The sequence below is a fragment of the Theobroma cacao genome, chromosome 8 (assembly GCF_000208745.1).
Source record: "Theobroma cacao cultivar B97-61/B2 chromosome 8, Criollo_cocoa_genome_V2, whole genome shotgun sequence".
Taxonomy (NCBI): domain Eukaryota; kingdom Viridiplantae; phylum Streptophyta; class Magnoliopsida; order Malvales; family Malvaceae; genus Theobroma; species Theobroma cacao.
In genome coordinates this window covers 3,555,417-3,580,240 of record NC_030857.1, presented here as the reverse complement: position 1 = coordinate 3,580,240, position 24,824 = coordinate 3,555,417, and the positions used below count along the sequence as shown (strand labels likewise).

Genomic DNA, 24,824 nt, shown 5'->3' with positions numbered 1-24,824 from the left:
TAGAGAAAAGATGGAGATAATTCATACTTATAAGCATTAATTTATCATCCATAGCATAAATTATTATAACAAAGGAAAATATAACACATCATGTTGGAATGACATCTTGATGATTTATCATTATTAAGCAAACTTATCTTATTCAAAATTTTAATTATTGATTATATCTATAAAAAGGTTTTTAAATATGACAATAATTCGTAGTAGGGTCTTGAGCTACCTTAATGGAGTTTAAATATGATTGCCCTATAAAAAAATGCTCATTGGTTTGCAATAATTATATCGGTAAATGTATTCTTATGTTTTTTAAGTAAATAGCATGTTGCCTTTAGTGCCAATAGGTAAGCTCTTCCTTCTTTTTTTAGAGATATTAGTCAATATCAAAAGGGGTGAAAGGAGAAATGTGTTCTTTAAAAATCAAAAGGGGGAAGAAGGTGAAGGTTGGAGTGTGGGGGAAGTCGTGAATGTGACAAGGATGCAATAAAATCACAAGGATGCTCTTTCTTGATATGTACAATTTGTTCATTATGTTCGATTCAGGGTTAAATCCGATGAATAATAATTTATATAAGTTGCTTTCAATTGACTCAAAATATAATGATTATGAATCCAGCTGTCTCTATAAAAAATATAATCAAAATTATGTATAAAGATAAAATTTTTAACGTTTTGTCATAATCAACTGACAATTCTTTTAAATTGCGTATATACTTTTTGGTAATTACACCTTACTTTTAAAATGAGATGTCATTTTCAAATCACTCCTTTCTCTGTTCAACTTTTAAATTAAGGAAAAATTTAAATTTTCTTATTAAGTATAACTAGTTATATGCAGAACTATAAATTATGCTAATGTTTATTATGCTTGTGATGTTTCTACTCTTCATTTTTTTTTTTTTTATAATTGGAGGAGGGGGGATTTGAACCCTACTCTTTAGGTAGGGAGATTTGAATCCTGCTCTTTAGGTAGAGAGATTATGCATCAACAAATGAGACAAATGCTCGAGTGCAACTCTTCCTCTTTCTTCTCTTCCTTCTCTTCCTTTTTCTTATTGTTATTTATGTATTTATTTTTCTTTCTTTTTTTTCTATTATTAAAATTGGAACAAAGATTTGAACTCCAAATCTCTTAGTTTTTCTTCTCCTAAGAGGTAAGATGTGACTGCTATATCAAGCTAATACATAATATGTTAGTGTAGCCATTGTTTATTTGTAACTATAATCTTTATCATCAAAGATAACTATATAATGTACAAAAAGAATATAATTATATTATTAAATGGGATATATAATTGGTGTCATATGACATACACAAGCATATATACACCCATATAAGTTTGTAATTATCTTAGTAAGGCAGAGGTCTAAGATTTTAATTCTATTAATTTTTATGAATTTATATTAAAAACATTAATCATAAAAGCAGATACATAATTGATGCATTCTTCGTTTAATTATGTAGATTAAAATTTTGATGTAATCATGCTCTCTTACAACCCCATGTCTTTGGGTACTTCAAAAATAATTAGGTGGAAGAGGTACAACAAATTAAACCATACGATTAAGTGCCCGTTTGGCCTAACTTATTTTTAGTTTATTTATTACTTAAAAGCACAAGTTGAGCTAAACAAGATTTCGTAAAAAACTCTTAAAAAAATAATTTTTTTTAAAAAATAAAATTTGAAAAAAAGAGCTTAAAAAAAAGCTCCAACTAAGAGCTTTCTCTTCTTCTTTTTTTTTTTAAAAAAACACGCCAGCTTATTAGAAGAGTTCGTTTTTCCCAAAAAGATCCTCCCTATCAAAAAATACTCCTCCTTCTCTCCCTATCGATCTTCCTCTCCTCTCTCCCTTTCTGTAAATCATCATTCTAGAGTTTTTTTTTTGTTCTTACAAAAATTAAGAAAAAAAATTCAAAATTCAAATCTATATTCGGGTATTATTTTTTTTCTTTCTATTTTGTTTTTCATTATATTTTCTATATTTTTTTTGTACTTTGAAAACTTTCTTAATTAGTTGATATTTTTCAATTTATTGTTTGATATGCCAATTATGTGATGTTTTTTATTCTTAACTTATTTATGGTGTATATAATATTTAATGATTATGATTGAAATAATTAATTAAATAGGTTAATGGTTGTTGAGATAAATTAGATGAAAATTGAGATAATATTTGTTGATTATGGTTGTTGAGATAATATTGTTCATGGAGGTAAACTTTGTTAATAAGGACATCAATAGCTAAACGTGATTTTCCTGAATTATTATTACCACTTCTCCTCTTCTCTTTTGGGTTCTCCTTCATTGTTAGGGTTAAAAGTTTCAGTAGTCTTTCATCTCTCATTTTTTTTATTTGATTCAATTTTTTTCTCTTGATTTTATTTATTTATTATTATTCAACAAAAAATTATTTATGAATTTTGTGTTACTTATAAATTTTTTGTGAAACTTTTTTTTATGATTTATTATTAATTATAAACTTTATGTTATATAAAAATCCTTTTAATATTTTCAAAAATTTATTTTAAATAGATAAAAATAAAATTAATTTTTTTTATTTTGAACAAAGAAATTCGTGATTAATAAAAAGTTATTTATTAAATACCTTTAATGGTAATTTTAACTAAAATTACCATTAATATAAGTTGTTTTACCAAACAACTTATCTATAAAAAAGAGCTTATAAAAAGTAAATTTACCANAAATTCATTATATTAGTTTTAAAAATTTTTATTTTTTATAAGAGTTTTATAATAGTTTTTAAGTTAAAAAAAATCAAGGCCAAACATGCTCTAAACTAATTAATTGAGAAGATTCTTAATCATACATTTCATCTTGTCAAGAAATGAATTCTCTTTATAAATGAAAAGAAAAGTTACCTCTTTGTGTAGTATTAACTCAAATCTACAACACAGATGCATTATATGAAGGAAATGCCTCATAATAAAAATACATATACCTCTAAATTAATTAACAATTAGGTCTATGACATCAAATTTTGATTAATATCTTCCTGACTTCCTCCCATTGCACCTTCTGTCAATCGAGCAAATAATTATACTAATACATATAGGAGGTCCTACTTGAACCTGCAAAAAATAAAAATAAAAAAGCATATTCCTTTTATGTATTTTCTTTTCATTTTCATGATTTCAAATGCATTTGTTGAAATATATATATATATATATATATATATTGACACCCTTAGGGTAGATTGTAGCATCTTTAAAAAGATGTACTTAAAATAAGAAAAAATTGATCATCTTTGCAAATGCTTCATTTACATATGATTAAATTCAAGTCAATTTTTTTGGTTCAGCTTGCTAATTGAACTGCATCATAAAATTTAGGTTTCCTTTTTGGGATGATAAAGGTCTTGTGAATATCCATGGTAGATCCATCACTTGCGGCAATCTGTCAAACAATCCAGTGTCCTATGCCGCTAAAGGTAACGCAAGTTGCGTTGGATGGCAAATTTACAATTTTAAAATTAATAAAATAATGATAAATCCAGGTTCATCTGGGCAGATAATGGCACCACAATGGCTTAAAACAGTGATCTATATCCACTTTTGGAACATACTATTTATTTAATACTTCTACATTGTGATGCTTGTATTTATAATTTAATTAATTATGTTGAAGTTGTGTAAAGAATGAATTTAATGTATTACTCCTCTTAAACTATATTATGTTATAAGTAATAAAAAAAATAGGCCTCATGAAAGAGATGGGAAAGGCAAAGGAAAAAAAAAAAAAACAAAGAAAGGAAACAATCACATTCAACTTTTTTTTCCCTTAAATATAGTAGCAAGGGTTCCATGCCAGCCATTTTAATTAATTCAGAGTCCTAACCCACATGGGAAAGAAACCCTTATCTTGTATAAATGATTAAAACATGTTAATGTCAACTCAGATGAGTTTTTGGTTGAAAAACCAGACCAGATTTGATATAGGAGCTTTCTTGTATTAGGGCACACAGCAACCTTAATTTTCTCTATAATTAATATATATAATATGATTATATTCCAACCACAAGTTGGAAAAAAAGAAAGTTCAAATGAAGTTTAATTTGCATTATAATCCATTGATCGAATCCTGAACCCATATTATACGGATATATGATCATGTCCTCCACTAAGCTTGTAAAAGCATGTGATGCTGTATGATGTGCACAAAACACAATCCTAGGATTCTTCTCAACTTTGGATAATTTTAAATATCTGATCAGGTAAGCTGTAGTCATTGCTCGAGGTTGATGTTCCATTCCAGGAACAAAAATCTGTGATCGTGGGCAGCCAAGTACAGGTGAAGACGACACCAACGTCAGAGTTGGCCAGTCCATGCTGTTCTTCCCCTCCCCGTTACGGAGTTCTGTCCAATGGCAGAACAAAAGTTTTAACTTCTTTGAATCAAAGGCAAAAAGCACCTGAAAGTTTGCCTTTAGGATTAAATCGTGCTTTAATAAGATGTACAACTTGTTAAATTTTACTCCATATTTTTGCAACTTCTGCTGAGAATTTCAGCATTTTCAGTTCTTGGGTAAAAAGGGCTGTTTATTAGTAATATATACAGAACCTCACCGTCTAGGGTTTGGAGACTGCTCGAAACCTCAAACTACGATTGGTTGAACCCACGTGAACCATGTGGGCCTAGTCCAATAAAATTTGATGCTACTTTAAGAATCGACCAATGGGAATCATTTTAGATTGAGGAGAAAATAAGGGGGGATAGGTTAAAATAATATAATTTTCCCTGCTTCCAACAAAAAAGCGAGGACAAGTGTCAATCATCAGCCAAATGATATTAGTGAATGGACCAAGAAAAAGGCGATTTCCCATTATGGCTTGCATTACTTTAATCCCCCAACAAGAAAAAAGACTGGGAAGACTTGCTTTTTAAATATACAAAGTCATTTTCTCATTTGAAAATCAGTACTAGTTTTTAATTTGTTGTGTTTGATGTTTATGGCTAAGAGAGCAAGCAAACTTTATCTTTAGAGATTTGGCCTTTTTTAGGAAGGAGGAGAAGGGCATGATGTTTCTTTTGGAAATGGCTGTGGCTCCACCTGAAAGCTCTTTTCCCAGTGGATATGCCAAACCCATTGAACAATATTGTGAAACAAACTCGTACTTTTTACATGATTAGAAAATATAACCGCCAAGGAATGTGCATGGAATTTTTTACATAACAACAAGAAAGAAAAGTTGAACTTTTCTTTTCCCTAAATCTTTGCTTTGAGTTAAGTGTAAGATGGGGTTTTCTTTCAAATGTATCTCATCATTTCCATTCCACTTTTCTTGTTCATCAATTTCCATGTTCCAGCTTTGTTTTTACCCTTGTACACTCAAGTCTTTACCCTTCAACCGATCAAAAATTTATCATTTATTACAGATGAAATAATTAATAAATCATTTATTAATCTAATTTCTACTGTATAATTTATAATACCCTAAAATTTAGAGGACATGCATTTTCTAAATATTAATCATAATTTTGTTTATTTACCCTGAATTAACTAATTAATCAGTCTTTGAACAACCATCTAATTTGACGCTATATGTTGATTCTGAGCAATTACTTAATAGCAACTTGAAACTATAATCTGTGTTGCAACACAATGATACCGCATGCCACAATTGACTGGACAATTTTTAATGTCAAATCTTCAACTTTTGCTCTATTTATTGATTGGATATGATGGATAATATATATTATTTTATATTTTGTTTTATCATGACTACAAACTACAATGCAATATGCTATCCCCATACTTTCTTTTTTAGCAAAAATGCAGTTCCTATGCTTCGCAAGTTTCAAATATGAGCTAATTTGAGTAAACATTAATTAGTAACAAAGGGAAAAGATTATTTCTAGCATTTTTTTAATGGAATATAGATCCAATTTGTCTTGGTGTCAATTTAAATGGTTAAATTTACCTAAAACTAGGAGGTACGCGGATATAATAAATTAGAGAGATTGATGCATATACCAATTTTACTTTTTATTATCACTTCAATTAATTTACTTAAAGCTAAGAGATGGATGAATATGATAAATTAAAAGGATGCACATTTCTTTTTATTGATATGAAAAAAGTAAATTGGAATCCAACTCTTTTAATTATAAAACTCATTAAGAATTAGTGGCATGCAAGGCTTATCTGGGGGCGGAGCTTCCCATTGCTTTGGGGGGTCATGGTCCCCCCCACAAATTTTTTTAAATTAATATATATATATATATATATATATTAATAAGTTTTTTAAAATTTTTTTATTGAATAATTAATACAAATAAAAAATAATAAAATAACTCTATCATGAGCACTATGATCTTTCAAAAATTTTAAAATTTTTTATTTACTATATGTTCCTCCAACTGTTTGATGAAATTGGAGTCAGTATATTGTTAGTTATCATATAAATTATAACCCAATATGGTAAGCTTATCAAATTTTAAAAAATAAAAGTAAGTCTATTAACTTAAACTTACTAAATCTTAATATTAATATAAATCTAGCATAACAGATTATATCTTAACAATCCAACCTCATAGATAACTTATTATTTTTTAACAATTCAACCAATAGCTCAATATGTTAATTAACAATTTAAGAAGTAAATAGAAAATAAGAAGATAACTCTCACAAAAAGCTACACATTTCGTGATAACATATAAAGTAAAAAAGTAATTCATTTTGAGTTTGAAAAATTGTATTCTTTTCCACTTTTGCGCACAAAAAGTGAGAGAGACTCTTATAGTTTCGTTTAGTGATATATATATGTGACACCGTCATTACTATTAATATATTTTTTTTATATGTTCAATATCTTGTGAGTTTTATTTAATTTTCTAGATAATTGAAAATTGAATAATTTATAAAGTTCTATTTACTGTTAAGTGTCTTTTTATTTGACCCTATTTTCAAAAATACTCTAACTCCGCCCCTGGGCTTTTATATAGACGTAATTCAAGTGTGCTAGCTATTGTTTTAACATTTTTCTCCCAAAAAGGAAACTTAGTTTGTATCAATTTAGAACTAACTTAATTATAAGTGTGCCTTTGGCTCCATCTCAATTATTATCGACACCGTGTCGCGGCCGAACTGCAGATGCAAGCATCGTTCAAATAGGAAGCTTGGAAAAGGGGAGAGGGGGTGTTGGGGGGAACCTAATTTGCATTATGCCTAGAATGGGAAAGGTCCAAACCCCGACTTAGAATAACTTAATTTTGCCTTTCCAATGTCTTCAAGGCACCAAGAAAGAGCAGAAACTCATTGGATCATAGGTAAAAGAAAGGGGTTCAATTTATGATTAAAGGAAAAGATTTCCTATGAGGACATGCATCTATACATTAACATAATAATTGCTGAATCCTGTTTATCAAGTTAATTAATTAGTACGTACCCTTTTAACACCTTATTATTAATTAATTACATTAACCGACAACATGGTGCAATATTATATATTCTAAAGCAGAAAAGAAAAATTTGGAGGCTTCGTGCACAATAGTTGGTAAAGATGGAGGTGAGTTAGGTTCATTACTTACTTCAGGACGTTAAGACCATCAGTTGTTATTTTTCTTTATACATTTTTATTCAATTTTGGAGGCTTTTTTAATTCTAAAGCCGTCTAGGTTTCTACCCATGCACGGCAGCCTGGTGTGGAAAACGTTGTCGTGATGGCCAAAAATAAATGCACTCAATTGGACAACCTTAGGGGATTTATGTTATCTTTATTAGATAATGCATAACCAAAAAGAAACCCAACAAATATTGAACAGGTTCACCAATGAAGCAAAAGCTTAGGATTGTTAATTTGTTAGGTAAAAACAGAAGGCCACCTAACTGATCAATTAGGCTATAGCTAAAGATTCCTTATAGTGGACACTTCCCAAACCGAGTTAGTACTTTTTTTTATTTTGAATAGACCGAGTTAGTACTTATTAATTAACCATTTGGAAGAGTCAAGGTTTTGAACTAGAGGTTTTATATACATAAACTTCCCGCAAATGTATATATGCATAAATGCGTGGTTAAATTAAGTTGAACTACTAGTAAAGATAATATGAAAAGTGAAATATTTGCTTTAGGAAATATTTTATATTAATTAGTAAATATTATATATATTAATATATTATAAGATTTTTCATCTTTTTTTCTAAATAGGTATACGTATAAATTATGTATATAAATGTATATACAATAATATACTGAAATTTTTATTTAATTTTTTCCTTGTAACCCAGGAATTTTTTAATTTGTTAAAAAAAGAAAAGAAAAGAAAAGAAATTAATTGATAATTTTTGTAGATTTATGACAATGGAAATCATGCTATCACAAAGTTATTTTTGAAGGGTTTACTGCTGAAGGCCCAATCATGATATTTAAGCCCAAAAACCTTAATAGGCAAGGGCCTAAATTCTTGAAAATCGTGCCACTCACCGCCTTGAAAGGAGCGTGGGGGGAAATGCCGAATGGTGTACTCCAGTGGTGGTCCCAAAGGCCAAAGTCATTCATCTAAAGTTGTTCGCTCAACCAAAGAAGTAATTAATCGAAACTCTCTCAGTCTTCGCTCTAATTTTATTTTTTATTTTATTTTCTCCTCTCTTACCAATCTTGAAAAAAGGAAAAAGGAAAGAGGAGAGTCTCGAACGAAAATCCAGGGCTTCTTGCAGGTTTAATTAGTAATCTTCATCACTAAATTTTAATTCTCCCTTGTCCGATTTTCCTCCTCAATTAATTATTTTTCATTGATTTATTATTATTATTATTTTTTATGTCGGCCAAAGATTTTGAGCGGATCGCTATGGCACTTGCTTCGGACGAAACCACGCGCATATGCAATCACTGGTATTTTGTGATCATTTTAACGCTTTCGTCCAATAATATAATTTTGTGATCGTTTCTAGAATTAATTTCAATTCGTTGAATTGTCGACGTAATTTTTTTTCTTGTCTTCCTGATCTCAGTTCTTTTATCTGTTTATTTTCTTATCATCTGAGATTTTGTTTATTTGAGCTTAAAAATTCCCATTTCTCTTTTGAATTTTTAAAATTGCGTTGCGGAGGAATTCTCGTTGCCTGATTTGTCCGGAGTTCGTGTAGTAGGAGATTAATTCATGCATAACCAAATGATTAGTAATTTAAGTTGACCGAATCTAGTTGGAAAGGAAGTGAGTTTAGTTGACTTTCCTTTTTCAATGTCGTTTAGGACCTAAATTTATGTTTGTTCGATGTGTTTATGGTTGCATTGAGTTCATGTGATCAAGGCGTTTGTCTATATCAATAGCTGAAAATCTATTGAAGTATGAAAATTTGGCTTTGACCATTGGGCATTTTGAACATTTCAATACAGTTGTTGGTAGTTTTTATGGAGGTTCTTTCTTGGTTGTGCTTGTTTTTCTTTAACAATGACTTTGTAATCCAATTATAAGGGATCTTGAAGTGTGCTTTTATGTTTTCTGTACATAGTTGGGAGGGTGAAAATGAGTTGTAAATCACAGATTACCCGGGTTCATATCTTTGCCTTGTTTTTATGCAAGATAGAAGTACATTATCAGTCTTTGAATCTTGTGTTGATGTATTCCTTAGTTTTGAAGTGGTTGCTAATTAAGTTTTAATGTTGCAATGATGTCCTTTATTAATAATTTTTTATGAGGATGGAGGTGTACTCAAATATGTAACAGTTTTGGAAATCCCATTGCCCAAGAAATTTTAACAAGTACTTTCTCCTTTCAAATGTTTCAGTGACAGGCCCATACCTTCTTCAAATATTGATTTGCATTATGCCCATTGCGTCCGGAATCTAGAAAAATGTAAAGTTTGTGGTGATATGGTTCCAAAAAAGCATGCTCAGGAACATTTCTTAAACACCCATGCTCCGGTATGTGAGTTTAGGCCTTTCTGATTCTTTTCAAATGAATCAATTCTTATCTTTCTTGTTTCCTTTCTCGGCTTTTCCCATCATTATGATAGCTTTCTGATGCTACGGGAGCTGGAAGCAGTAAAATTGTGTGATCTTTGTGTTTAGCTTAATGAATAGCAATAGGTTATGGCATTCAAATCTTGCCAAAATGTTGGAATTTTTCTTAGGTTGATATTTTCTTTAAAATAAATTTTTTGGGAAGAAGGGGTGGGGAAGGGATAACTAAGTTGTCAATGTGTCTGACATATTCTTCATGTTGCCATCCCAACTATCTTATTGGCCTAGGATATGTGGTTTTTCTTCCAAAGCAAATTGATAAAGCCTGTTTAGATTGATGGATATTTGAGTTGATAACCCGGCCTTCCTCCTTTCTTCCTCCATTTGAACTCAAGTCTTTTCTTTTTGGTTTGGATTTCTCAATTTGTCTAGAAGGGAAGACTATTTTCTCAGATTATAGTTATAAGGTTGAAACAAATTATCAACCTCCTGAAAGTTAGTGTAAATGTTCATTTTTCTGAAGGTTTGAAATATTATTTAAAGAAACAGAAGAGAATATAAAGACTCCAGTTAGTCCTTTAATGATGAATAATAACGGGTAGGTGTTGTCTACCATGATTTTGGTTAGCCAAGGTTATTGTGGGTTGATTCCACTGTGCATGTGTATGTCTCTATGTAATGTGCAAGTGCATTTCTACTATAAAATCTAACATAATGCATGTATTAGCATTTGTGATGCTATTGACCCAATATGTATGCAAGCAGGTGGCCTGTTCGCTGTGCAGTGAGACAATGGAACGTGAAATTCTAGCTATCCATAAAGGTGAAAATTGCCCCCAGAGGATTGTTACTTGTGAGTTCTGCGAGTTTCCATTGCCTGCTATTGATCTGGCTGAGCATCAGGTACTAATTTTGTATCATTTTTCAATATAAGGATTCGGATGGTGTGTGTTAGGTGAAATTGTTACTATATTACTGTTGCTTTGTGATTTTAGGAAGTCTGTGGGAACCGGACAGAGCTGTGTCATCTGTGTAACAGATACATTAGACTGAGAGAAAGATATAACCATGAAAGTAGGTGTAGTGGTGTTGCAGAAAATGTGGGATCTTCCAGGTACATATAACTTATGCTATAACTTACCATTGGAATGTTTTGTGTGGATGTATTGATCAGTTATAACTTTTCCACAAATTATTTTTCAATTTTTAAGCTTGTTATAGATGGCCTACGTTAAGAATTTATATTTTTGTCTTCGTAGTATCTAGCTGGCAAAAGTTGGTAACTTGCATGGTTTAGGTTGGCATTTTGTACTCATTGCAAATTTCAGTCTGCAAATTGTGAACTTGTAGTTACTGCAAAGTATTCATTGCTTTCTGTTGAATATATCATGTGAAGAGCTAGTTCTTTGGGTAATTGGGTTTGATTCTGCATTCTGTACAAAGATAGCTGGTTAAAGCATTTACTTAGCTTGTGATTTTTTTATTGAAAAAGATGGTTTTAGCTGTGTAATTAATGGTTGCGTAAGCCATGATCATTGTCCTTTTTCCCCTCCCTTTCATCAATGGAAAGAACCACACCCCCTAAGTAAGCCAGAAAATAGTGCATAATTTAACTTGTCTTTGTGTCACCTGGATATGAATGGGACTTGACTCTATTCTGGCAAAGACCATCAGATCAAGCCCAAGAACTTGAGTTTGTTTTGCACCTAAGATTTATGGAAACAATGTTTTAACACACCTCATGTACTTAAGTCTTTGTTATCTGAAAATTGTGTCAGATTGGATTTTTGTTTCCTGCCTTGCCTTACGAGAAATATTTTACACCAATTATCATGGGTTTAATTAATGGATTTGGGACCTCATTTTAGGGATGTGAGGGCTGCTGAAAGGGAGCAAGGTGCTCAGAGAAGGCAGCCACCTGAATATTCACGGAGAAGACTTCTCTTCACCATTGCAATAACAGGCATTGCTGTTCTATTAGGATCACTTTTTTTCCAGAAGAAGACAGAGACCAGTCAGGTGCATTAGCAGAGTAGAGGATACACACTGTGCTTATGTAAATCAGCTTGAGAGCTAAATATTCCATTTCTGTACCTCAAATTATCCTAGAGCTTATATTAATTGTTGCTGTATCAAACTCATTCAGATTGTGATCATAATATACTGACAGTATATTTGCTTCTTGGTTTATAAAAATTTTTATACATGAAACGACTGCCTTTTTGCAACTCCAAATTATAACAGTAATACTAATAATGCTAAATGTACCAAAAATATTATGAAAACCAATTTTTATCACAATAATGTGTCAGCTATGTACTATGAATGTCATATTGCGGACTTGGTGAGCATTGTGCGCTAGTTGGCATCATCCTAAACATAATCTGCCCCAATTCTAACGCAGGAAGTTCTCTGAGATTGACTAAATCATCTGACCGGGTAGTAGTTCAGAGCCAAACGCCAACAGCTTGCCTTTTTTCTGATGATTTTTCTTTGAGATGAGCGATAAAAAATGAGCAACTATAACACCGGTTTAAATGGAATCAATTTTGTTACTATGATATCGGGACATTAAGACTTTAAATTCCAAACAATGAGCAAATAATTAGTACTTCTTTTTTAATTTTTTTGTTGCTAAATTATGATTCCATAATTATGCTTACATTTAATGAGGTTCAGATTTTAATTTATATATATTTTTATAATTATACGTTTTAAGAAAATAAAAAAGAATTTCTTTTCTCATTCCCCCTTTGTCATTATCACAAGTGGCAACGGCTTTGATCACTGAAACCATGTTAAAAATGAAGAAAAGCATGTTTTTTTAGTATAATAATAATTATTATTTATAATATAATCAGAAACGCTCTCCTCGACGGTTAAAAACTTTCCCGCCACTGTAACTGTCGCCGAACATCAACCACCATAACAAACGGTAGTTCTCTGATCGCTTACGGTCGCATCTACACCGAAAGCATCTCCGATCACCCGATCATTGCCATCACCGCCGTTTCTCTCCCGTGCGATGAACTTACAGCAGCCTGATTCGCTGACAGACTGATCGTACATGACAAGCACACTGCAGAGGATCATAGATTTTTTCAGTGGCTGTGGCGGCTGTAACAAACGTAACAGAAATGAAAGGCAAGGTAATTCAAAATTTTAAAATTGTTGCTTTCAATTGTATAGTGACTCTGGAGATTTTTATTTATTTTGGAAATTTCTCGTTGAAATGAAATGATAAGGATTTGATTGAAGACGTCTTCAATGAAGGGAGTGGCAATAGTAAAGTCTTGGCGTGGAAACAGTAAAACCAACTTATGATCAAGATCCTATATTCGAAATTTACAATTTCTTTCAGACATTTTTCATTATCTTAATGCAATATCCTACGTTATGCAGAGATTGCTTTGTCTCTCTAACCCAAAGCCTCAAACATTTTGCATCTTTTTTTATTGATTTATTTCTCAATTTTGATAAATTGTAACACTTTTTATGAAAGAGTTTCTTATGAATTTTCAGATATATTGAACATGAATCAGGATACAGCTTGTGCTCCCATGCCACCTCAAGGGGTCCGATTGCATATTCAAGACCGTTATGTAAGTCACTCTCGTCTGATTTTCTTTGGATTCCCAGAAATTGTTAGAATTTGATATGCATGAATATATGAGTTGAACGGAGTCTTATGGAGATTAGCAGTTGACAGGGTTTGGTTTGATTGTGAGTATACTTTTTGCCAATATTCAAAATGTTTGCAGGTGGTGATGGATAATGGCATATGTCAAGTCACATTATCAAAGCCTGGGGGCATTGTTACTGGTATACGGTATAATGGCATAGACAATTTGCTTGAGGTTCGAAACAAGGAAACTAATAGAGGGTATGTAGTATTGCATAAATCTGCTGCAAAATTATATTTTCTTTTCTAGTTGGTTCTGCCCATGGTGATAGTTAAGGATCTGTAGATTTGGAACTAATTAAGTGCATGGCAATAAAAAGGGTTAGCTAATAGGCATTTCAAAACATAGAATTAGTTTAATGAAATCAAGACGCTAATTAAGACTATGTAGCTTAGAGGAAGGAGCATTTGTAGGTGCCATAGAAAAAGTGTTACAATACAGGCAAATTTTCTTACAGTCCCTTGTTTAGAAGTGTTTCTTACATATTTTTCTGAGTTATCATATACAGCAAAACCAGAGCATTTGACTGATTTTTCCTGATTGTAGGTACTGGGACCTGCACTGGAATGAAATAGGAGGGAAGGGAATATTTGATGTGTATGCCCATTGTCCTCTGCTCTGCATATATGAGAACCACCGGATAACACTTCAACTTAACTTCATTAGGCCAGATTTTAATTCTAAAAATCTCTTTCTTGTGCTCTCTACTTGGAGTGGCCAAATCGGTTTCCTAAATTTTTTATTTTTTAAAACAAGATGGGTAGGAAGCTACATTGCAACAAGGTTTTGATGTATTGAATAGAGAAACTTGGTTGATCTTGCATTTTTTGATCTAAGAAATTTTAAAATAGAAATAAGAGGTTTGCCTATTTAAGCTAGTTCATGCTGTCAACATGGTCTGCATACTAGATTCCTTCTATATCTCAAAAGTTTTGTCATTATTGTTTTCCTTTCAAACAACTATTTCTTCTTTGCTTACAAGTTTGCTATCAATTTTTTCCTCTTTTTTTACTTTGATATTTCTACAGGATTAGATAAAAATGGTTCTGATTATGATTATATTTGATTTCTTAACCATAAAATAATTACTATTGTGGTTAGACTAAAGTATTATTGCTGCACAGAATTCAAGGGACGAGTTTTAGTGTCATAGTGGAAAATGAGGAACAAGTTGAGCTCTCGTTCACAAGAGCTTGGGATCCCTCTCTCGAGGGCAAGTACATTCCCCTAAATATTGATAAAAGGTCCTTGCTTAAACCATACATAGGTTTGTTATCAAGATTTTCAGCTACTGAATTATTAATCATGACTATCTTTCTCCAGGTTTATAATGCTTCGTGGTTCATCAGGCTTCTACTCCTATGCCATTTATGAGCATTTCAAGGAATGGCCTGGTTTTGAGCTTGGAGAAACCAGAATTACTTTCAAGCTCAGAAAAGAGAAGTAATAAATTCATAACATGTTCTTCCTTTAACAGATAGGCTGCTTATAGCTCAGTAATGGATTTCTTTAAGAAACCAACAATGTCAAGTGAAAATTTGAAAACATTTTTATTTGTCCAGAAATGCAATTATAAGAAAATATCATTTTTTTTCTCTGTCAATCCAGGGTTATGATTAAGTAACAGACAACTTAGTTTTTGTGAATTTATTTTGTATCAATTGATTGACTCAACTATAGTTTTTTGTTTTAAGAATTATGTGTTACAGCATGTTAAAGGTAGCTTCCAGTCATTGTTTAGGGCTAGTGATGCAATTCACTAATTCTAGATAGGTTATGAAATGGATTGAACAGCAGTATGGGACATCAAGTTCGTTTAAACATAAGTAGAGCTCTTTAGCCACCTATGTATGGTTTCAAGTGAAATAATTTTTAGTAAGTAAAAAATTGGTTGATTTTGTGGACTGTTGAATTTGTCATAGGTTTCAATACATGGCCATAGCAGATAACAGGCAAAGATACATGCCCTTCCCTGATGACCGATCAACTGGAAGATGCCAACCTTTGGCTTATCCGGAAGCAGTTCTTTTTGTCAATCCCATGGATCAGAGGCTAACAGGAGAGGTACTTCTTGCATGCCCATTCTCCTCCTTATGTGCTTTCTCTAGGCCATTTTATTTTTCTCCATCGTCAACAGTAAGCACTTTGTAATTAGATTGTGAGTAGATTCCAAACTTTGCTCAAGCCAATGTGGCAAAGCATAAATGTCGTTTGTCTTCATTAAATCAAAATTTCTAACCCTAGCTCGGTTAAGTTCTAGGGATGCTTTTTCCATATGGTATGGACTTAGGAATGCATATTGTTCTACTATGACTTCTTGACTTGCAGGTGGATGACAAGTACCAGTATTCATGTGAGAACAAAGATCTTCGGGTCCATGGTTGGATCTGCTTTGACCCACCTGTGGGGTTCTGGCAAATCACACCTAGTGATGAGTTCAGATCTGGTGGACCCCTTAAACAGAATTTAACCTCACATGTAGGACCCACCACTCTGGCTGTAAGTGCCTGATCTTTGACCACCTTGTGGTTTTTTCGATAATCTGGTATTCACTACTATGATCATGAACTTAAATTAACTCTCAACCCACATGGTATCTGCAGATGTTTCTTAGTGCACATTATGCTGGGAAATACATGGTTCCACGATTTGAAGCTGGTGAACCATGGAAGAAAGTTTTTGGCCCTGTTTTCATCTATCTTAATTCTGCAGCTCACGGATATGACCCACTTTGGCTGTGGGAGGATGCTAAAATCAAGGTTTGATATAGGAAACTCCATCCACACGATTTTCTTTGAATCGGACAAAATTATTTGTAGTGACATTCTGTGGAGAAAATAATTGTATAAGTGATCTGCAGATGATGGTTGAAGTTCAAAGCTGGCCATATAGTTTCCCTGCTTCAGAGGATTTTCTAAATACAGAACAACGGGGCAATGTTAATGGTAGACTTTTAGTCCAAGACAGGTAGGCATGCAAGATGAATAATACATCGTTCACAACTTAGTAACTTCACAAGTGGGAGACATGTTTTAGTCAGACAAACTTTGAATAGAAGCACTATTAGGAAAATTATATCACTACTCGTAGCAGTCACTTGTCAGAAAAGAGAATAGCTTATTCATAGCAGTAATTATAATATCAACTATAACTAAAATAATACTATTGGTTGCCATGCAAGAATTGAAGAGATGTAATTTAATACAAGAAGAATCAATAAAAATTGTATTTGCATCCTATTACTGCATTTCACTTTTACTTTATCTTCATGTTTGTGGATGGTTGATCAAGATGTAATATTAGTTCCTGTTCTACTTTTTATCTTTTGTTTCACTATTATGTAAATGTCATTCAGTTTCTAGTAATTACTTGTATAGATATATCAGCAATGACTATCTAACAGCAAGTGGGGCATACGTTGGCTTGGCCCCTCGAGGAAACGCAGGATCATGGCAAATGGAAAGCAAGGTAAGATTGCTTGAATTCATGATAATTCCATGGAGCATGCAACAAGCATGCTCACACCTTTGGTCCTTTAATTCTTTTCTATTGACATGTAAGCTTCATGCTTGTAATTTTTCTTGACAATGCTAGCAAAAACAATCAATTACACTCTTAAAGAAATTGATTTTGCTATTGAACTTCTGCTTAGAACTACCAATTCTGGACCAAGGCAGATCAGAATGGCTTTTTCTCCATTAGAAATATACGCCCTGGTGATTATAATCTTTATGCATGGGTCCCTGGGTTTATTGGAGATTATCGGAATGAAGTTGTCATTACCATAAGCTCAGGTAATTGTTCACACTTTGGTGTACTCATTAATTGACTAGCATCACAATTATGATATGCAATATGTAGTACAGGTTGTAACATTGAAATGGGTGATATCATATATGAACCTCCAAGAGATGGACCAACATTGTGGGAAATAGGCATCCCTGATCGCTCTGCTGCAGAGTTTCATGTTCCAGATCCTGATCCAAAGTATATCAATAGACTTTTTGTTAACCATCCTGACAGGTTAGCTGCCTTCTTTTACTTTATCCGTTCAAGGAAGTGAAAACTTTAGTTCTATTAGTTTCCTAAGAAATTTTTTCATATGACCATATAGCATTTTATGATGGCACTAGATTTGGAAAGAAAATCCTCCTGCATGGAGCCTTCTCTTGTGGAGATCCCCTCCTCCAGTTTACTTATTTGATGTGAACGTCCAAGAATTTCATACCCATGCAAATTCCTTCCTCAATCTGTTCTTAGTTGCCATTTTCCTCGACTTGCAGGTTTAGGCAGTACGGGTTGTGGGAGAGATATGCAGAATTATATCCTGATGGAGACTTGGTTTACACAATTGGTGCTAGTGACTATAGGAAAGATTGGTTCTTTGCGCAGGTTGTCAGGTACAGCTTTTAACATTGGTTTTTGTTTGATCATCTGTCATTTTCTCAATATTAGTTGAGAATAATGATCAAGGATTTCAGGAAGACGAGTGATAATTCATATCAAGGAACTACATGGCAAATCAAGTTCAAACTCGATAATGTGGATCAGAGTGGTACCTACAAATTGCGAGTGGCACTTGCATCTGCTACTCTAGCTGAATTGCAGGTAAAGAACTACACTGCATGGTTGATTAGGCAGGCCTTTGAAAATCTTTCTTCATTTATTTCAAACTATACCAAGAAGCCTTAAAATTTTTCCTGCCCCTCTAGGTTCGGGTTAACGATCCAAATACAAATCGTCCGTTATTTACAACTGGACTGATAGGGAGGGACAATGCAATAGCAAGACATGGAATTCATGGGATCTACATGCTGTACAATGTGGACATACCAGGTACTCGGCTTGTTAAAGGGGATAACACCATCTTCTTGAAACAACCAAGATGCAATGGCCCTTTCCAAGGATTCATGTATGACTACATTCGTTTAGAAGGTCCCCCAACATCATGTTAACTGCACTGATAGGTATAACTATGTACTTTTAAGGACACCCTAACATGAAGGTGTATTTTGAATTTCAATGGGCTATACCAAGTAAATTAAATAATTGAAATCAGTTTAAATTAGTAAAGTAAATTAAATATTTTATCATTAAGAAAGTAAATTGAATGTTTGACACAGAATATCAGATCCCAACTGGCATTGGGCATGTCCACTCGTCACGTACTTTAGCGGTCACTTGTCTCTCCATTTAAAGAAGCCTGGCAAAAATACAAGCCGAATTGAAACAGGCTGGTAGCCTTCTAATCAGCCCAATCAACTCTTGTATGGGCTATAAATAGGCCCGTACACCAAATCCTGTGAGGCCTACCAAGCACGACCCACCATGGAGGGCTGGGTCATGTAAAACAGAGATCATACACCTTTTTTTTAAAAATAAAAATGTTACAAAAAGATATTGTTATTGGAATAGTATCCTCGAAATATTATTCAGAGTGGGTGAAAATCAGTTCTAATTTTCAAGAGCAATGTTCTTTCCGTGACCTAATCTTAAGATAAGTTTTTTTTATTATTATAATACTTAGCACTACACATCCAAAAGTCAATCACACGTCATATTTATGATGTTGCGATGCATGTTGTAATTGGCTGCTCCACATAGCGGCTTTTGCACGCTTCCCCTCCATATGGCACCAAACTGCGTTGGCGACCAAGTTAAGAGATTGTTGAAGACAAAAGAATTGACAAAAGGATGCTTTATCTCCAGTTCAAGGAAACTAAGCTGAAAACATACTTATAAACCATTTTGAACTCCTAACTTGTCTGCGCAAGATTGCCGAGGATTCTCAAAATCTTCATGGACCTCTGACAAAAACTTGCCTGCAAACAAAAACGTTAGGTCTTCAAAAACCATGTCGCCTATTGGGGTTCAACTCCATATTCAGGATACTCATGTATTTCTTTTCTTTTCTTCCAATATTTTTCTAGTTTCTTCTTTGCAGAAAGAAGAGCATAACATGAAGGAGATAAAGTTTCCCTCTCGAGATACTATTTAAGTAACTTCATATTCATGCAATATTTTTGCAGGTGATGATAGATAATGGCGTACTCCAACTCACATTATCGAACCCTGATGGAATTGTGACCGGCATTCGATATAATGACATTGACAACTTGCTGGAAGTTCTAAATGAAGAATCGAATAGAGGGTATATGTCTCCTTTGCCGGGGGATTCCATCTTCATTTACTTTCTGTTCTTCACTTTGGTATCGATTCTGGCAGTGACTTAAAATCATGGTGCCTATATTTTCCAATGTAACATTCAGGTACTGGGACCTTGTGTGGAGCTCACCGGGTACTGCTGGAACTGCTGGCTTATTTGACGTGTAAGATTCATTTTTAGTTTTAGTTTATGCGTAAATTTTTTTTTTACCTGTCAATCCAGTTTGAAGTTAAACCTTCACTGAAGTTAGTTTTTTCTTTTACGGCTTGTCTAGTTTTCATTCAAAAACATAACTTTATTTTAGTTGCAGATTCGGGAACATCTTCAATTATGGTTTTATCAAGTCAATTTGATTTCATATAAAAGCTAATTGTTAAAATCATGTTAATATCTGTGCAGGATTAAGGGAACAATTTTTAAGGTTATAGTGGAAAATGTGGATCAAGTTGAGGTTTCCTTCACAAGAACGTGGGATTCCTCCCAAGAGGGCAAGGTTGTTCCTCTAAATATAGACAAAAGGTCCTTACTGCTCAACCCTTTAACCTGCAATATTGTCTCATAGAGTTATTATTATTATGAAGGTTATATAAAAACTATGTTCATACTTTACCAGGTTCATTGTGCTGCGTGGTTGCTCAGGCTTCTACTCTTATGCCATTTATGAGCACTTGAAAGATTGGCCTGGTTTTAACCTCGCTGAAACCAGAATCGCATTCAAGCTGAGAAAAGACAAGTACAATAATAAACTTATCCCTACTTTTTTTCTTTCAATTTAGTGAGGAGTAGCAAACATAAATAGATTGAACTATAATTATACACCCTGTGAGTTCCTCAGTCCTTACACAAGAAATTTCCACCTTACGGGAAAGAAAACTTAAGACAGCTAACAGCAGAGTTTCTTGGGTGGACAGGTTTCACTACATGGCTATGGCAGACAATAGGCAAAGATACATGCCTCTGCCTGATGACCGGTTGCCAGGAAGAGGTCAAGCCCTGGCTTACCCAGAAGCAGTCCTCCTGGTTGACCCCGTGGAGCACGAGTTGAAAGGAGAGGTGACCATTTTCAGTGCATAAATAATTAAAGATATCGTTCTCTCCTTAATTTGCTAAACAAAGCAATCATCTAGGAATGAATGAAAATTTGGCTAAAAGAAATCCTCCAATGTGACTTATCAGGTCGATGACAAGTACCAATATTCATGTGATAACAAAGACAGCCAAGTTCACGGCTGGATACGCACTGACCCACCAGCAGTGGGATTCTGGATGATCACGCCCAGCAACGAGTTCCGCTCCGGTGGACCCGTCAAACAGAACTTAACCTCTCATGTGGGCCCCACAACCCTTGCTGTAAGACCCTGGCGGTGACTTCGATAGGAATATAGAAATTTTTTTATATGAATAATGATGGCTGCAATTTAATCATGATGAAAATGGTATGACCAGGTGTTTCTCAGTGCTCATTATTCTGGAGAAGACCTGGTGCCGAAATTCAGTGCCGGCGAGGCCTGGAAGAAAGTCTTTGGCCCTGTTTTTATCTATCTCAACTGTGCAATGGAAGGAGATGATCCGCTTTCGCTTTGGGAGGATGCTAAAGAACAGGTTTAATCTGGGGTTTGGCAGGAAAGGCTGCAGTCATTTGGACAATAAACTTTACAATTAGAATGCCTATATCTGATGATCAATAACTTAATGGCTTTCAGATGATTACTGAATTCCAGAGCTGGCCTTACACTTTCCCAGCTTCCGAGGATTTTCCTAAATCGGACCAACGGGGTAGTGTTAGCGGCAGACTTCTTGTGCATGACAGGTAGATATGCAGACTTTTTGCTGCACTCTTTAGTCCTCTGGCATTTTCTTGTTTTAGTCAACTAAATCTATTTAAGTTGATTTCGGAAAGTTAAGCTAAAATCCTTTTTCTTTAAAAATGAATAAGAGTTGACAACATCATAATGGTTGTTCACCATTCTTCTTGTTTCCTGTGGGGCTGTCAGATGGTAAAATGAAAATAGTGAAAGGAAGAAAATTGTTAATTAATTTCTCTTAATCTTATGTAGCATAGCAAACACAGCCAATTGATTGGATCATGTTCTCAGTTTTTTGGGATTATATTGTCTAGGTACGTTAGTGATGACAACATACCAGCAAATGGAGCTTACATAGGATTGGCTCCACCAGGGACTGCTGGGTCATGGCAAAGAGAATGCAAGGTGATTTTGTTAACCCCTCCATTAGACTACCATTTGCCCATGTAACGAATTAAGCCTATCTCGTACTCTATATAAAGTTCATGCCACCCGTTTATAGCATATAGTATGTAGGATATGATGGAAACACGAGAAGCAATGGCGGGGACAACATTTCATAGATGTAAAATTGGTTTCAAGCAAACACTTACACATGATAATGCGCCTGCTATTTTCCCGAATAGGACTACCAATTTTGGACCCAAACAGACGTGAATGGCTATTTTTTGATCAATGACATACGAACTGCTGATTATAACCTTTACGCATGGGTTCCTGGTTTTATTGGAGATTATCGATCTGATGTTGCTATCACAATAACTCCAGGTACATTCTTCGAATTTTAGCAAATTGTTCAAGCTCTATAATTTTCGCAGGTATTTGTAAGTGTTTTAATGTCAGTATAATGTGATACAGGTAGTTATATTGAGGTGGGTGATCTCATTTATGAACCTCCGAGAAATGGACCTACATTGTGGGAAATAGGCATCCCTGATCGTTCTGCTGCAGAATTTTATGTCCCAGATCCTAATCCTAAGTACATCAACAAACTTTATGTTAACCATCCGGATCGGTTAGTCTTCATTCTTTGTCCCAACTGGTGATATGGTTTCTAATAATGTTATCTTGGGCATTCTTTGCATTTCCGAATGCCATTCCAAAAATAATTTAGAAATTCTGATATTTATTTATGATAGTCCTGAAATAATATCCCTATGATCATTTTCCACGGTTGTCTTTTCAATTTTGCGTACAAACATTTGTAGCAGCTCCATGTAAGAAGGTCCTCTGCAATTTGCAAATGCTTTGCTATAATGTGGTGAAATTCAATATAAATTGAGCATATGTACCCTTCCGTTGGCAGGTTTAGACAGTATGGACTATGGGAAAGATATGCAGAACTGTATCCTGTTGGAGATCTAGTTTACACAGTTGGCAGTAGTGACTATAAAAAAGATTGGTTCTTTGCCCAAGTAACCAGGTAATAACCTTTCATTATCATTCCATGGCAACTTCGTTTATCATCTTCATTTTGAACATTTACGTTTCATTTTGATTTCTTCCCTTCCAATTTAGCAACCTTTTGGGGTTTTGGCTGATACAGGAGTTCCATTCTTCTGTTAGGGGTCAACTTTTCATATCTTAGCTAAACCATGTCTCTTGCACTACAGGAAGACTGATAATAACAAGTATCAAGGAACAACATGGCAAATTAAATTCAAACTTGACAATGTGGATCAGAGTAATTCCTATAAATTACGCTTGGCGATTGCATCTGCAACTTTATCCGAATTGCAGGTATATAACTACATTATTCAAATTTTCAACTTGATAAGAATACCATGGAAAGAGATTCTTACTGTCAAACTGCAACCTATTCAGCATGCAAATTCACCCTAGTACAAAATGAATTTTTTGATCTACAGATTCGAATTAATGATCCAAAAGGAAATCCTTTATTTTCAAGTGGACTATTCGGGAGGGACAACTCAATTGCAAGGCATGGAATTCATGGACTCTACTGGCTGTACAATGTAGATATACCTGGAAAACTGCTTGTACAAGGTGATAACACTATCTTCCTGACACAGCCACGAAGCAGCGGCCCGTTTCAAGGGATTATGTATGATTACATACGATTAGAAGGCCCCCCAACTTCAAGTTCCAAGAAAGAACATATGAGTGCATTGTCATAGGAGATGGAATTGGATCATAATCGTTGAACGTTTGTGATTTGTCTTGATCAAAGCTGTATTAAAGTAATACATTTTTGTTTAATAGATTGTCCATTTTTGAAAAATTCTGAAAAATCAATCCCTTACCAAAAGAAAGAAGGCCATGAAATGAACTGCATTGCCAAATTTAAGAGGTTGCTAACAAGAGCCTAGCCATGCCCATGTTAAGCTATAACTTGGCTTTCCACCGCAGCGGGGCAACCTGCAAAGGAACCCAACTTTCCATAATAAATATCTTTTTATTTTTATCAACGATAATTAAATTCTTTTCATTGACTGACCCAGATGCTCATCAGTTACCAAAATAGCCTATCTTCATTTAATTTAAGCCGGGTATCCCACTTGTAACTTCAAGTAGCTTCTTTTGTTAGTTCTATTTAACAATCGGCTAATAGTTATTGACGGTCATAAAAGAAATTTCATTTCAATTAAATCTCAAAAAAGTTTTAAATTACAAGATAAATTGATACTGGAGAATTTCTCTCGTACTTTTTATTGAGAAGGTTTTATTCTCTCAGATCGAGGTGTTAGAAATGGAGAAGAACATTCAACATGGAAAATATTGATCAAAGTGGAAATGAAACCAGAGACAAGGCAACTATTGTAAATGAAATTTACTTTCATTTATTCACAGAGCCATAAAGTTGGACTGTTAAGGCAAAGAATGCTGGTATTTCCTTGTCCATATCTAACATTCAGCCAGTGAATCTATAACTTGGATTCTTTTTTAGTTAAAAATTTAAAATAACTTGGAATTTAAGTCTGTATTTCAATTCCACATGCAAAAGGCTTGACCCCATAAATCTGCTTACATGTGACCTATGCTTGTCCTATTGCTCCATTTTGAAGGGTCCATGGAAAGATTGCTCCTATAAAAGAAAACGGGAAATTCTTTTAAAAATTGAACTTTGAAAACTTAACGCACCATTGGCTCACAGATTCTTGGTCTGCTTGAAAACTTGGATTTGAGCCTTTGACATGCAATCAGAATTCAACAGTTCAACACCAACCGTTCAAGCCATTGGTGTCCTTTGACCTTTTGCACACCTTTTTGTGAAGGATTCATGCACCA

At 33.8% G+C, this 24,824-nt stretch overlaps 3 protein-coding genes across 4 annotated transcripts; all 3 read left to right on the top strand.

Annotated features, from left to right (window-relative positions):
* LOC18591842 (XIAP-associated factor 1) lies at positions 8,497–12,132 on the top strand. 2 transcript variants are annotated; one of them, XM_007018232.2, is made up of 6 exons: positions 8,497–8,684; positions 8,790–8,850; positions 9,747–9,882; positions 10,687–10,824; positions 10,917–11,035; positions 11,790–12,132. In XM_007018232.2, exons 2-6 carry the CDS (start codon positions 8,807–8,809, stop codon positions 11,947–11,949), a joined length of 597 nt encoding a protein of 198 aa, XP_007018294.1. In that variant the 5' UTR covers positions 8,497–8,684; positions 8,790–8,806; the 3' UTR covers positions 11,950–12,132. The 2 variants fall into 2 exon arrangements, with proteins under 2 accessions (XP_007018294.1, XP_007018295.1); XM_007018233.2 differs by having other exon boundaries at positions 8,499–8,675.
* Positions 12,780–18,662, top strand: LOC18591841 (probable rhamnogalacturonate lyase B). Its single transcript, XM_018125998.1, has 16 exons — positions 12,780–13,070; positions 13,444–13,523; positions 13,683–13,804; positions 14,151–14,201; positions 14,729–14,848; positions 14,928–15,047; positions 15,527–15,668; positions 15,933–16,103; positions 16,208–16,363; positions 16,465–16,571; positions 16,982–17,072; positions 17,257–17,398; positions 17,471–17,627; positions 17,888–18,004; positions 18,086–18,212; positions 18,317–18,662. The coding sequence occupies exons 1-16, from the start codon at positions 12,989–12,991 to the stop codon at positions 18,557–18,559; spliced, it is 2,028 nt and encodes a 675-aa protein (XP_017981487.1). The 5' UTR covers positions 12,780–12,988; the 3' UTR covers positions 18,560–18,662.
* LOC108663123 (probable rhamnogalacturonate lyase B) lies at positions 19,364–23,769 on the top strand. The gene is made up of 15 exons (XM_018126000.1): positions 19,364–19,500; positions 19,634–19,755; positions 19,874–19,933; positions 20,170–20,289; positions 20,384–20,503; positions 20,682–20,823; positions 20,947–21,120; positions 21,217–21,372; positions 21,474–21,580; positions 21,890–21,980; positions 22,202–22,343; positions 22,434–22,590; positions 22,882–22,998; positions 23,189–23,315; positions 23,444–23,769. Exons 1-15 carry the CDS (start codon positions 19,459–19,461, stop codon positions 23,711–23,713), a joined length of 1,947 nt encoding a protein of 648 aa, XP_017981489.1. The 5' UTR covers positions 19,364–19,458; the 3' UTR covers positions 23,714–23,769.

What these genes read in the sequence shown, in the direction of transcription:
- LOC108663123 (XM_018126000.1), top strand. Translation starts at nt 19,459, where the DNA reads ATGTCGCCTATTGGGGTTCAACTCCATATTCAGGATACTCAT. An exon ending in TGGGCCCCACAACCCTTGCT is followed by an intron (nt 21,121 to 21,216) that starts GTAAGACCCTGG and finishes TGGTATGACCAG; the next exon opens with GTGTTTCTCAGTGCTCATTA. An exon ending in TGCTATCACAATAACTCCAG is followed by an intron (nt 22,344 to 22,433) that starts GTACATTCTTCG and finishes AATGTGATACAG; the next exon opens with GTAGTTATATTGAGGTGGGT.
- LOC18591842 (XM_007018232.2), top strand. Translation starts at nt 8,807, where the DNA reads ATGGCACTTGCTTCGGACGAAACCACGCGCATATGCAATCACTG. An exon ending in ACGCGCATATGCAATCACTG is followed by an intron (nt 8,851 to 9,746) that starts GTATTTTGTGAT and finishes CAAATGTTTCAG; the next exon opens with TGACAGGCCCATACCTTCTT. An exon ending in TTGATCTGGCTGAGCATCAG is followed by an intron (nt 10,825 to 10,916) that starts GTACTAATTTTG and finishes TTGTGATTTTAG; the next exon opens with GAAGTCTGTGGGAACCGGAC.
- LOC18591841 (XM_018125998.1), top strand. Translation starts at nt 12,989, where the DNA reads ATGACAAGCACACTGCAGAGGATCATAGATTTTTTCAGTGGCTGTGGC. An exon ending in AACAAGGAAACTAATAGAGG is followed by an intron (nt 13,805 to 14,150) that starts GTATGTAGTATT and finishes TCCTGATTGTAG; the next exon opens with GTACTGGGACCTGCACTGGA. An exon ending in AGACTTTTAGTCCAAGACAG is followed by an intron (nt 16,572 to 16,981) that starts GTAGGCATGCAA and finishes TTACTTGTATAG; the next exon opens with ATATATCAGCAATGACTATC.